This window comes from Phalaenopsis equestris, unplaced genomic scaffold (genome assembly GCF_001263595.1).
Source record: "Phalaenopsis equestris unplaced genomic scaffold, ASM126359v1 Scaffold000002, whole genome shotgun sequence".
NCBI lineage: Eukaryota > Viridiplantae > Streptophyta > Magnoliopsida > Asparagales > Orchidaceae > Phalaenopsis > Phalaenopsis equestris.
In genome coordinates this window covers 28082942-28096959 of record NW_018164444.1, presented here as the reverse complement: position 1 = coordinate 28096959, position 14018 = coordinate 28082942, and the positions used below count along the sequence as shown (strand labels likewise).

General features: G+C 36.0%; 1 protein-coding gene across 3 annotated transcripts in view; it reads right to left on the bottom strand.

Annotated features, from left to right (window-relative positions):
* Positions 1 to 7741, bottom strand: part of LOC110021402 — a 17355-nt gene extending 9614 nt beyond the window's left edge. Inside the window, exons 1-3 of one of the 3 annotated variants that reach the window (XM_020719904.1) lie at positions 7161 to 7741; positions 4687 to 7053; positions 1880 to 3430 (exon numbers count right to left, since the gene is read on the bottom strand). In XM_020719904.1, the coding sequence (XP_020575563.1) occupies positions 1880 to 3430; positions 4687 to 6924 (3789 nt within the window). In that variant the 5' untranslated portion in view covers positions 6925 to 7053; positions 7161 to 7741. The remainder of the gene's footprint in view (positions 1 to 1879; positions 3431 to 4686; positions 7054 to 7160) is intronic. The other 2 variants (XM_020719890.1, XM_020719896.1) reach the window with 2 other exon arrangements.
* Positions 7742 to 14018: the final 6277 nt, after the last annotated feature.

The window sequence follows — 14018 nt, the reverse complement described above, 5'->3', positions numbered from 1 at the left end:
TAGGAGGGACGGCGTCAGGAGCGACGAGGGAGTCGAGGTCGAACGGAGAGGGATTAGGCAAAGCAACAGGGTCAACCAGAAGGGGTCGAACATTGGGATCGAACGACAAAGGGGTAAGATTCGTAAAAAGTCAAACCTTGAATGCGGGCCGTGATTTTCGATCCATGGTTGGCATTTAACCAAAGCAGCGGGACGCCGCTACCCAGACGCTGTCCCAAACGGCCGAAATTCACGGCCGCTCCCCGCACCGCGCTTCAGACGCCGAACCAAACGAACCCTTAGAGACAAAATGCGAAATGAATATAACCATGATCCAGTGACGGACAAAATTAGAGAGTCGTCTTAGATGGTTTGGCCACATTAAACTTATACCATATGATGATCCGATTCGAAGAGTAGATGTTTTAGATTCAACTTATGTTAAGAAATGCAGAGGCAGACCTATAAATACTTGGGAATATTATATAAAAAATAATTTTAATTTATTAGAATTAAATGAAAAAATGACACTCAATAGGACGTAATGGAGAAAAAGGATTTAATGGAGAAAAAGGATTCATGTAACCAACCCCACTTAGTGGGATAAAGGTTTGTTGTTGTTGTGGTTGTTGTACTATACAAAATTGATCCAAAATAGTCCCTCAAAAGATTAGATTGGATTAATTTTTACATTGGCTTGAAACTAAATTGAAAAAATATGTTACTCTGGAAATAAATTTTCCTAATACAAATAGGCATGAGACTATTGAACGTAAAGCTAAAAAACAATATCATTAAAATAATTTGAATATCAATATTAATATATGAAATATGCTCATTTTAAAATATAAATTATCTATAATTCAAACATTTTTATTAAATCAATTGCATAGATAAACCAATATGAAATTGTAGCCTGTTTATTCTAGATAATGCACCAAAACTTAAGCTACTTTCATTGTATGCCTTGTTCAAGAGCCTTATAAAAAAAAATTCTAGGATGTGATTGAATATATTCTCCAAAGTTGGCACAAACCTTGCTCAAGTAATACCCACATAAAGGCCTAATTTCCAAGCTTCAATCGTGATTCAAGATAGAGAGAAAAGAAAAAGAAAAGGCAATGGGAGAAGAAGAAACAGAAAGAAAGGGAATGATTCAGCAATGTCTGAAAATCATCACCTACAACTCGAGCAAAAAGTCCTAGAGAAAAGCGAAGGAAGAAAAGAGTGTTAAAAATTCAACGAAAGCAAGAAATATAATAACCATAACATATTGTGGCGATGATCTTTAGCTGGATTCATTCTTGTTTAACTTATTTTCTCTATCCAACTGCATAGTGCCCATCCTCTCATTATTTACAAATTAAACAGCAAGCTCAACTAAAATTTTAATTTCATTCTTCAGTGCTAACTATCTACTTATTCTTTCCCATTGTAAATGAGTGGAGTCTTCCAAAACAGGGAGCCTACAGCATGCCTTTCATACTATCTATAAAAACCAACATTCATCAACACACCAACTTAACCACAGCAGCTCTATAGAGCAATGAACTAAAATTATTGTAGAAGTTTCAGAATTACAAAAACAAATCCATGACCAACTCCTCTCGATATGTTCATTCAAAGATGCTTTGAAAAAATCTTTATCAAGTAGAAGAAATGAAGGAAAGTAGATTATTTAATGTTTATTTCTCAACTTCTATTGAAAATAAAGTGATAAAACAATAAAGGCATCAGCAGTAACTATAATTTCATTATGATAAGATTTTTTTGGCTGTTATAAAGTACCATCAGCAGTGATACCTAAGCAGCATACAGGGCTCTAGAAAATATATTACTATGAACCAGTGGGAATGTCAGAATGTAAAAAACTTAAAATAAGAACACTGGTTTTAATTACCTGATATTGTCGAATCAGAGGCATGCCTTTCTTCCTCCTCTTTTCATGCCATAATTCTTGAATAGCTTTAATTATATCTAATGAACCAAAGTCTGCCATGAATTCTGCTATTTCATCATCACTCAAGCAATCACTTTGTTTTACATAAGCAACTTTCTCGAACATATCCATCACCCGTTCAAACATGTCATCAGTCACGTCAAGCTTTGTACTGTCATTATCATCCAGCGAGTCTCTAAATTTTGAGATCCACTTTTCATCATCACTATCCATATCATAGAGCACGTGAGAAGGATCCAATGCTGTCTCAACTTCAGTTCCAATCATCTGGTAATACTTTGATGAATTACGAATAAAAGGAACTTCATTAAAACTCTCATCTGAATCATTAATCAGTTGAACACCAGGTATCGGTATATTCTTCACGGAGGCAGCCCTTATATTCTGATTAAAACATTGTCCGTGCATCATTTTGAAAAGCAACCATTGATTCCTATCAGTAAATTCCAAACTCCACTCTTTTCCTCCTTTCCAAATCATAGCATGAGTATAGCGGTTTGGAATACCAGGCTGCAGAACCTGGTGTGCCTTGAATGAGAACTTGGTAAGCCCTGCCAACTTAACAACTATCTTCCAATCCTTCTGATCATCAGAGTCGAGAACAACCTCAGCACCAAGCTCTCTCCATCCTCGATCCTCGGTTGTAATAAGAACATTAGCATGACAAGTTGATGATTCCTGGAAGCTCCTGTGACTCTCCAATCCAACGGAAAGTTTTTTTGGCAAATCAGCTTTGAGCTTTTTATATAGTGAACCTTTTCGGTGATAAATCCTGTTTTTTGATCGAATATCATGACCTCTACTGAGTGCTGGATATGAAATCTGAGTGCGAGGCTTCTTAGTTGTGTTTTGAAACCCACTTTGGATGAAATCTTCTGACCATAGTGTTGATCTAGGGCCCAATATCGGTGAAACCAAAACATGCCGATTGTGATGCCATACACTCTGTGGAGCAGTTGCATCAGGAGTGTGAATAGCATTCTCATTCATTTCCCAAAGTAGATTGGATGCTGAATGAGCATGCTGTGTTAGCCTAGAAAGGGCTCGCTCCTTGGCATTAGTACCTCTTATATTTTGGATGCAAATAGCTTTTGAACTAGAAATGTACCCACCTTCAGACTTCTCTGGAGAAGAAGGATCATCAAGAAACGAAGAGCGCAAATTCTCAGAACCTTGATAAGACCTTGTGTGTTCTGGAAACTTGTGATATGGAACAAAATCACTTGCGTTCTTTCTAACATCACTGTATCCTACAGAGCAGGCACCACCATTAACGTCAATGCTCAAGCAATCATGAGAGGGCTTTAAACAGTCTCCATCATTACTTATAGAGAGAACCTCAGTATTTACTCTCAAGCGAGCAAAACTAGACAATTTGGATTCAGTAGCCGCACTGCTAAAGGAACCAAAATTCTCAAGAGTGATATCCGAAACTTGGTCCGACTCCTCAACAGGGATATAGTTCAACTTGTTTTTAATTTCTTGAGCGTCCTGCTTGTTGAAAGAAGCTATAAATTCAACATCGAAAGCCATGCCAAGGATAAATGGTGAATAGCAAAACAAAGCAAAGACTTAAAAGCATTTGAACTTTCTCCATAGAAGTGGAAAATAGTTCTGAGTTTCTTATTCAAAAAAGCTTGTGTTATACCAAAAATCCCATGAGATGCCTGAAAAAACTTGAGAAACATCATAAAATGAAAAAATAATGTCAGTCAGATAAACTCAAACTCAAAATATCCATATTCAATTTGGTTCATCTTCTTCTCTGGATTAAATAACGTAAAAACTGTTGCTCAAATTTGCCAATAGCATTGGTAGATATTACCTCTCCATAATCACAGTTTGTGAACGCATACATGAATACCTTAAATCCAAGAAGGAAAGCAGAAGCCTGCAATTCTGAGAAAGGAAAATGACATGCAACTAAAGTGCTGCCGAAAGAATTTTTTTTATAAAAGCAAGAAACACATTACCAAGAAAAACAAACATTGAATGAGAAAAAAATCATTTACAATAAATGAAGTCACAAATTACAGTGGTCACCTCGACAATATCTACCTCAACTATGCTTAAAATTATATTGAAAAGTGAACTATTTCAATGTTAAGATAAAATTTGCTCCATCCCAAAAAAAATTGACCAAAAATTAAATAAAAAACATTCAAAATATCTAAAAATATATATAAAGTAAATTCTATAATATCTTCATCTTTTGGGTGCTAGGAGTCCCTCACTCAACCCAGATTTGAAATATCATCAAAAATAACTTTCGCAGCATGGACACGAGTATTTGATGTTACATTCAAATTTTAGGAGCATTCAGTAACCCAGAAAAAAAGAATAAAGACCAAAACTAAGAAAAAAAAAACTTGCTCGGCTCAATCATAAGACTAAAAACAACGTTCAGACAACAAATTAATGATGATCCACTAATTCTTTAGTTCCGAAACGGGGTCTGGCAGTCTAGTTGGTTAGTAATTAGGATAAAATGGAAATTAGAACTGGTCCAACCCAACCCAAACCGAATAGAGTTAATGAGTTTCCTGGTCCATTGATTAAAGAAACAGACAAAACATATACCACCATATTAATGTACGCAATATAATCTCCCATTCTAGAACCAAGCAGCCTGATATTATGCAAATAACAAAATGGAAATAAAAAATGGCAAACAACCAAATGTAAAAGAAGGCTTATAATGAAGAATAAATAATATAGCAGAGACTGATTCATAGAATTTGTAGTACCTCAGCTGAAACTGTCCCCTTACAAGGTCGAACAAGTGTTCCAGCACATCTTATTGATAGACTTTTGGCACGAGCATAAGCACAATCAGCAGGAGACAATTCCTTAAACCTGATACAGTGTTTCATAAGTTTCTTTTCAAGGTATCTCCACCTTGATTTACACTCAATAAAACCATCCACAACAAAATGAAGCTTCCAACTATTGTTGTGCAAGTTTAACATGTTGATTCTAATTTTTTTCAATAGCATGTTCTCAGCTGATGCTGGGCATGGATTTTGATGGCAAAAATTTTCTCTCAATGTCTGGCATAGAAAAGCTGCTGCCCAACTTAAACATCCTTCAAATAAAAAAAGTTTTAGACTCACATCATCCGCAAAACCTACCTCCATCTGTACAAGTGGCAATAATTGTACCAGTTTGTATTTATGAAAAAGAAAGAAGCTTCTGCGCATAAAAAAATTATCAGATCCAAGCAATGTTTGACACCAGCCACAGATTGGTGACCTCGACATTACAGTAAACTTGGTCAGAAAGCGTGGCATGATAGTGATGAAGAGCTCTTTCAGAGCAGACTCTGTCTCGACAACAGAAGCAAGCAAGCTAATAGGCCCACCTGAACCTATATTATCAGAATTCATTTCCATAACATTTCCTGAGTACAAGCTATCCTTTCTGACACGTCTTCTAATATATACAAAAGGTAATTTCCTATTCTCACAGGAATTTAAGTTTTGGGTGCTGCCATCATTAGGTGATCCATCTCCTAAACCCTTGGATGCTATCAAGAATTTTCGTTGGGTCTTTAAAATGCCAAGAGCAGGTCGTCTTTCTTGACGAGCCGATCGAGTCAACCATGAGATGATGGGTTCAGTTTCCACCAAGCCTCCCGTAGAAAGATCATTATTCATGGATCTTTTATGTTCTAGCCTATCCCTCTTTTTCGCTTCTTTTATAGACCTTTCATGATTGAATTTATTAGGTACCTCACTAGGGAAAAGCAAAAGTTTAAATCTCTCATTTTGAAGACTAATCCATTCTTCATCACGGTCATCATATTTTACATGGTGCATCTTTGTTACAGGATCATAATCCTTGACAAGACCAAAGTACCAACACTTATCCAGAGGCCAAAACACTCGAATTCTCTGTTTGACAACCCAATAAGGATCCATGTTATTATAGCATACTTCATAGAAATGACGGCGCTTTCGCACAAAACCTCTGCCGCCATGTTTCCTTGGCCTTAACACTCTACCTGTGCGATTTATCTCCACGCCGGAACCATTTGAATTCCTCTGAGACAGGACCAGGGATGATTCTTTTGCTGCCTTTGGAGGTGTGACCCTGCTATGAGAGAATCCCGCACAACTTGGATCAAACCTGGAGGAAAGCATCCGAGCAGCATTTTGCTCAAGGTTATCTTCATCATCATCTGGAAAAACGCCAACATAATCTTTATTATCCAAAAGATTGGAACCTTGCCCCTTTCTGCCAAGGAACCTCCTTTTGGTAGCCTTGACAGGATTCAAATTACCATCATTCCCTATGCAACTATGAGACCCATTATCAGTGGAACCATCTTCTTTAACTTCTGTCAGCTTTGTCCTCTGAGATCGTGAGAGGGACCGATTATTACTCTGATCAGTGGTACTCCTGGCACTGAAAAAAGCACCAGCTAATTCTCTGTCTGAGTTAAAAGACTGCACATTTTTTTTACGCCGCACAGCTCCACGAGGACGCTTTGTGATAATGACACCACCTTCCAAACAATTTGATCTATTTAAATCAACAGCACTTAATAATTGATTTTCATCCTTTCCCGATGTCAAAGTAAAATCATTGCCAAGGTGATTTGAAATATCACTCACATTTCTCAAACTCCTTACAGCAACACTTGAAGAGCTTGATTTCGTTCCCTTGCCTACACCAGAAACCAACCCATTTGCCTTAAACTCTTTGACACCTGCCCGAAGCTTACCCTTTTCACTGCCCTTAACAAAACTGTTCAAGGAGACCTCCTTCCCATTCCTCTTTCTAAACTTTGAAGAAGTAGTGCCATTTTCTGAAGAAGAACTGCGTTTGCGCTTCAGAACATTTGATTTAGCGGCCGCAGATACAGCCCCATCCTTAGCACGCAATCTAGCAGATGAGCTTGTAGATTTTCCAACAGAAACGCTCATAGAATCCCAAGGCCTGGACTTCCGAAGAACATCTCCCTTCTCAACGCTACGTTCCATCTACAATGACTCAATCCAAGAGAAAGAAACGATAATTCCCAAATTTCATCTTCCATCATACAGGAAAATCGAATGAAAACCATAATTTCGGATCGGAATACAAAATTTCAGCCATGGGATCAACTATTTCTATAAAAATACAGGCACAAAAAATACAGAATCACTTAGAAATCTATTCTCAAAAGATATCCACATGCAACGGACCGATCAAAGGAAAGAATATCAACAACGCGTACCAGTATAGAAACCACCCATAGAAGCTCAGAAAGCCCCAACTGTACACTAGATCCAGACAATAATTCCTTTGGGAAACGACTTCTCGATCCGAATAGGAGCTTTACAGTGTACAAGCCCCTCGATTCACCGGCCTTTTTCGTGGTAATTTTTCTTGACCCGGAAGCGGACGATCTAGGGTTTCGATTTTACGATGCCTCTAGGGTTTGCACCGAAAAAATTGGGGGAAAATAAGCCAGCATCCATGCCTTCGACTGAGCTGAAGCGTCCGTTCGTGATCGGACGGCTGACGTATCATCAGTGACGTTCAAGGGCCTACGTCCCATTAATGGAATCGAAATTTTCGAGGCGGGTGAAGAAAGAATCGACGGTTGAGATAATCCAATACGGACACGTGGACGTGCAAGATGAGCCACCGGGGATGCGCGGGCTGGGCAACACCGGGAGAGGCCAACAGAAATTTTCTGTACCTTAAATCGGTTTTTTTCCGATCGCCTTTTGAGCTTTTTGCCCATTCCGTTGTATCCAATTGCCCTTGGGGTTGAAGGAATTTACGATGCTTTGTATTTTTAAGTTACCACTTCCGCCATTAATGACTTCTGAAATAAAGATAAAAAGCGAAGTTGGTCGGCCGTGGGTTGCGGGAGTAGGTTTATTTGCATAAATTTAAACTTCACGCCCTATACTTCATATCACCCATAATACTTAGATAAGAGGAATAATATCATAATGCAAATTAAAATCTTTCACCCCACCAATTCACATGTTCAACGCTTGTGCTACTTGCAGCTTCGCTACACTTGTAAGATCCAAAAAATATTTTTTTCTTACATTTTTTATTCTCTACTATGATTTCCTTCATTAATCTTCGCCGACTTATCAAATTTTGATCTTTCTTTTCTTCTCTACTATGATTTCCTTCCTTCATTGATCTTCGCCGACTTATCAAATTTTGATCTTTCTTTTCTACAGTTGTTGCCTTTCTTTTTTTTCGCTCGTTTACCGTCGGGGCTATATAGTGAAGGTTGAGCGTGAGCTAGGGCGCCCATCTCCACCTCTCTTCTTCATGTCGGTTTCGTACCCCCCTCCTCTTCATGTCGGCTTCGTACCCCCCTCCCCCCCCAACGGAGTCAGATAGGTAAACAACGGCGGTATCACATATTTCTTCATGTCGGTTTCGTACCCCCCTCCCCCCCACAATAGTCTCGCAAGTGGAGTCAGATAGGTAAACAACGGCGGTATCACATATACTGAGACATAAGACTCTCATCTTCCTCTTCCTTCTACTTTGTTCCTACTTAAAACTATCAAATAAGGTAACCTCGCCTTCCTCCCTCTTGCGCCACAACTTTTCTAAATCCCATGAATCCATAGTGTTTCTTAACTAGGGATTTTATGAAAAAATAGAGGAGAAACAGGATTTAAGAACTATAGCATTTGAAACTCATTTTAATTAATATTAGTTAAGTTCATAATTTATCCCTTTTAAAAATATAATAGCAATCATAATAATTTAATAATAAAAGTAATAATCATAAAAATAGAGGTTGATTTCACTCAATTAAATATAGTAGCAATCATAATATGTTGGTCGATAGAATCCTTTTGGATTTAACTAGCCGAGTTGACGGGCCCACAGAGTGACAACACTAAGAAAATCTTCGGGATTTCTTGGGTTGGTATTTAACCTTTCAGGTTTGGGGGTGTCTATTAAAATTGATTATATGGATATAAATGAAAAACATAATAATAAGAAACTTAATTGCATATTTTCTTATGATATTTGAACATATTTGGTTTATCACAAGTATTAGCTCTTATTTGTTATCCATATTGCTTGCCCCATTCCCCTTGATGTTTCTACATTAATGGATAGTTGTTATTTACTAAGTCTTTCAAATTCATTCTTGAAATTTTTGCATAACAGGTTTTATTCCGCCGTCAGTATGGTCATCTCCGCTAGAGCAAGCGTTTCAGTTATAGTTTCCCTGTTTTAGTATTTTTCCTTAGTATTTGTTTTAGCTATTATTTTTTTCTTTGTTGGGTCTGGGTAGTTATTTCATGTGATCTTGTATGTTTTGATTCAACTAGATTTATATTTTCAGTCCAAGTTGTATCATTGAACTTTTAGAATTAATAAAATTTACATTTCCTTTTTTTTTTCATTTGCAATACAAGTCTTTATTTGAAAATACAAAACATATTCATTTCTTTTCAAAATGCCCTGCATTACCGGGGTGAATTGCCTTCTGGACCCGGGGGTATGTCAGAGTGGTATCAGAGTCTGTGTTTTGTATTTAACTGAGTTTGCATCCTATATCCCTTATCTTCATAAGTTTGGGTGGGGGATATGTTATCCTTGTAAGTCAATTATGCCATCAATTTTAATTTTCTGTATCTTTAAATTGCCTAGAATGGCTCCAAAAAAAAGAGGTGTTGCAGCTGCTCATGGACGAGGAGTTCAGAGGGTTGTTATAATGGATATGCTTGCTTTTAAGGTTCTTCACTCCCCTAATCGTCGTCGTATTGATCTTGTTCAAACCACCGGAACTACTAGAGTACAAAATATCAACTTGGCAACTATCATGGAAGTGGTAACACAGAATGTTACTTAAACGTTACAGGCTAACTTTGCAACCCAAGTTGCATAAGCAGTCCAAGCTATCCAGCAAGCGGTGCAACTACTAGTACAAGTCACTCAAGCAATTCCACTAGCGACTGCCATGGAGATGGCTTCAAGAAAAAAATTTTCCTAAAGACCGTAAGGTGGACATTGAGACATTTCAGTTTTGTGAAAAATAAGATGATTGGTAGGAAGTCACCATCGCAATACTTTTGAACTTGATGTAGTAGTATCCTGGGTGGATTTCGAAAGATTATTGGATTTTGAAAGATTATGCCTGGAATAGTATTTCCCTATTGTAGATCAAGCCCAGCTCGTGAATGGCTTGAAGAGGCTAGAGCAAGGGACAAATAGCGTTTGGAAGTACGAGATGGAATTTACCAGAATCGTCTGTTTTACTGCATCAATTAATCAATATGAAGATCAAAAGATCTGTCACCTATTGGTTAGCTTGAGAAAGCAAATTTTGAGGTTTCTATCGGTGTTCAAGTGCATGACTTACTAAGAACTGGTGGATCGAGCTATTCATGCAAAGATGTAGATAAATGCCTGCGAGGAAAAGCATGTTGGGAAGTGGAATAATTCAGATACACATGTCAATGAGAGTTCCGAAAAGAAGCAGCATCAAAATCACTAAGCGTATAAGTCAAAAATAAATCCTCGATGTGCTCATTAAAGGAAATGACACTCTAGGACTTCTAATCTTGTTCTTGGCAAATGCTTCTTGTTATAATATCAATCATAAAGCTAAGGTTTATCCCCTCAATGTTCAAGGTCAGCCGCAAGCGATAAACATCTAGGGAAATAATTCTAAGTCTCATCGCAATAATAAGTGACACAAGTCAAATAGAGGATAGTTTTAAAAGCATCACGGAAATGGGCAAATGAAGTATAATTAAATACAACCACAATCCCACATCAATGACACCACAATAACACTCAAATATAGACTAAATACAATCTCAATCTCACCTCAATACAAACACAAAACTATAAAACAACATCACAATAACATGAAAACACCAAAAAGAACAACAACAAACACTTCACAGAAACACTGATCGAATAACATCGTAGAACCTTCACAATAACACCCCAATAACACTTAAATAAGAACTAAATACAATCTCAATCCCACCTTAATACATCCACAAAATTACAAAACAACACCATAATAATATCATAGGACCGTTACGATAACACCATAATAACACCACAATAAAACTCAAATATGAACTAAATATAACTTCAATTTAACCTCAATACAATCACAATCTCACAAACATAATCAAAATAACATTAATAGTAAATACCACCAAAACAATATCACCACAAAAAAAAATTTACATTAACACTACAAAATTATCACAAAAACATCAGAAAAGTAACATAATACCATTGATTCAGAGTATAAAGGACATCAAGCAAACATAAATTAACGTCGACATTTCAAACTCAACTAAACTCGCATCCATTTCAAACTTCTGCCCATTATTTTCAGATTTCATTGCCTCCATTTCAAACTTTTAATTTTTTTTTTTCAGTTTTCATCACTTTCATTTCAAACATCTTATCATAATTTCATATTTCATCATTAATATTTCTCGTCCGGCGAGAGAGAGGGACTGAAAAAAATGTTCTGTAAAAGCTCATCCAATGACATTAAAAGAAAATAGAGATTGATTCAATGTGAATGCATTTGTTTTCAAAGCATTGGGTTGGATCAAACCGGGTCGTAAATTAAAATATAGAGCTTTTTATTTTTTATTCAGCGGGTCTGCCGCTCACACTTGGCAATATTGCATTTGATGTCGGACGCATAGCTGCGTTCGGACTCCTGATGCAATACTTTCTTAGAAGAGGGAGAGGGGGTCCAAAGCCTTTCGTAATTTTTATAGGAGGGGGAGGGGAGGTTGGGTGGGTTAGGTTTTTTTAATCTATAATATATTATATTAATAATATAAATTATATTATATAATATATAATATTTATATAACTCTTATTAATATATTATTATTATTATTTTATTATATATTATATGATTTAATTTTTTAAAATATGATCAATTTTGTATTTAAAAAATATTAATTAATTATAATTTGTAACTTTTAATTTTATGAATATATATGATGCGGGCTAAAAAATTCGCACGGGCTAAAAAATGTACACGATAGAGTTACTTATTATCGTCTTAGCATTGCATGAGAATTCAACACACGCTCAGGTAAAAGGAAACAACCAGTAATGTCACCCAAATGTTTTTTATGTGAAAAACTCGTAAAAAGAAAAACCACAAGACCTGGCCAAATTGTAAAAATGCACTATAGGTTGATAATTACAAAAATCTCTTATCCCACTGACGGGAAATAGTTTCTATGTTTTCCAAGTTACAACATTGAATGACGGCTTTTCGTCAATGGCGGTTGATCCCGACCCGCTTGGGTCTATCCTAGTTCCTATGGATGAATTATTTGAAATCTTGAATAGGTAGAACTTGAGTTTAACAATAATGAAGCACTATACACAAGGATTTTCACCCAAGTATACGTATCCTTCAAGTAATATTGGATTAATGAGTCCAGATTATCGATCTCACAAAAAAATTATGTGATTTTACACCTAAGAAAAGTTTTAGCCTACTATAATGAGTCTTAGTCTAAAAGTATAATTGATATAAGTTATGTTTGTTAATCCTACCAAACTATCACTAATTCTATCGAATTACTCCTAAGTTAATTATGCTAAAGCTAATTAAATTGAGAAAGATCAAGATATAAAAGCTACCATTCTCTTACAATGACATAGGTAATGTGTATAGGAATGAAACACTTAGAATATAGATTGTAATTAGTGACAAAAAAGAGCATTCATCTATTTTACCCTCTTTCGAGTGCAAAAAGATTTTTTGTGTTAACTAGATAAGTGTTTTGTCTGTCACTCTATAAACCTCTAAGTTACCCCCATCAAAACCTACCTTTCTATCTATTTGCACTACCCAATGAACTACTTTTCTTTCACCCAATAACGTAATATGAATTCTACTAGTAGTTAAAGTCATAGCGCTCTCGTATCATTATTGATTCACACCATGTTTTAACATAAAAATTGGTCAGATTGATAAGTAAATGAAGTATGAAGTAAAAAACAATCACAATAATGAATAAAACTTAATTCTAAATGTATTCACATATCCTCACATAGTACTAATTCATCACGAGAGAAAGATAAAAATATTCTACTCATAATGCATGAAGAAAACACAACAATTCCTTATCTTATAATAAAACAAATTCACACACAAGGCGTTTACAATTAATATAAGACAATATAGAATGAAACACTTATCTTTCTCCCTAAGAAAATAAGTGAAAACTCCTCCTCAAATGATTTACAAGTGTTCCTTGCCCTGCTTACAACAATCATTTACAATATCCTCTCAATTCTATCTAAAAAACTAAAGAAAAAGACAAAATCTAACTTCGAACTCTACTTTCCTGCACACTTGACCCTTTCCTTGGCTTCACAATTGATCTTCTTCCCTGTCAAAACTAGTTCTCCCTGTTTATAACCAACAAATTCGTCCATAACTACTGCAGAAACCATCTAGGTTAGTTCTGGTGCCTAGGCGTCAGTCTGTGGCGCCTAGGTGCCACCTTCTCGGGTAAGCAATTTTTGATTAAAAAGTTCAATTGAAACCAATTTTTTATTAGGCTTCTCCTCAAACTTCTCCTAACTTTTCTTTTTCATTTCCATTTCTTTTCTTTTTCTTTTAGAATAAATTTCAATCATTTCAACTTTTATGTGAGAATTACTATATCCGGATTGTCCTTTAATAGTTTTGAATTTCACTATCCTTCTCCTAAAGTTAAAATCTCATCACTTTCCTTCACTTGAGACTTGTGAGTACTAGTTTGATAATAGGTTTTAATAGAGGCTCAATTCTTATGAAGTATAAATCTAGGAATCTTAATTTTTCAAAAATACAATTTTTTTTATCATAAATAGTAAAATTAGTTTCACATTGTCTCTACAAAATACCTTAACTCTAGAACACTCTTATTTTTCCAAAATCTCAACTAAGTTTTCTATAACATTCCTAAACTCAAAAATATAGTGCCCTAAAGGTAACACCACATACCACAAGTTATTTTTAAGTGATATCAAATAGACTACATGAGAACAGATAAACTTAAGCTTTTAAAAGCCCCCCCCCCCCCCCCCCCGACGCCCTATATCA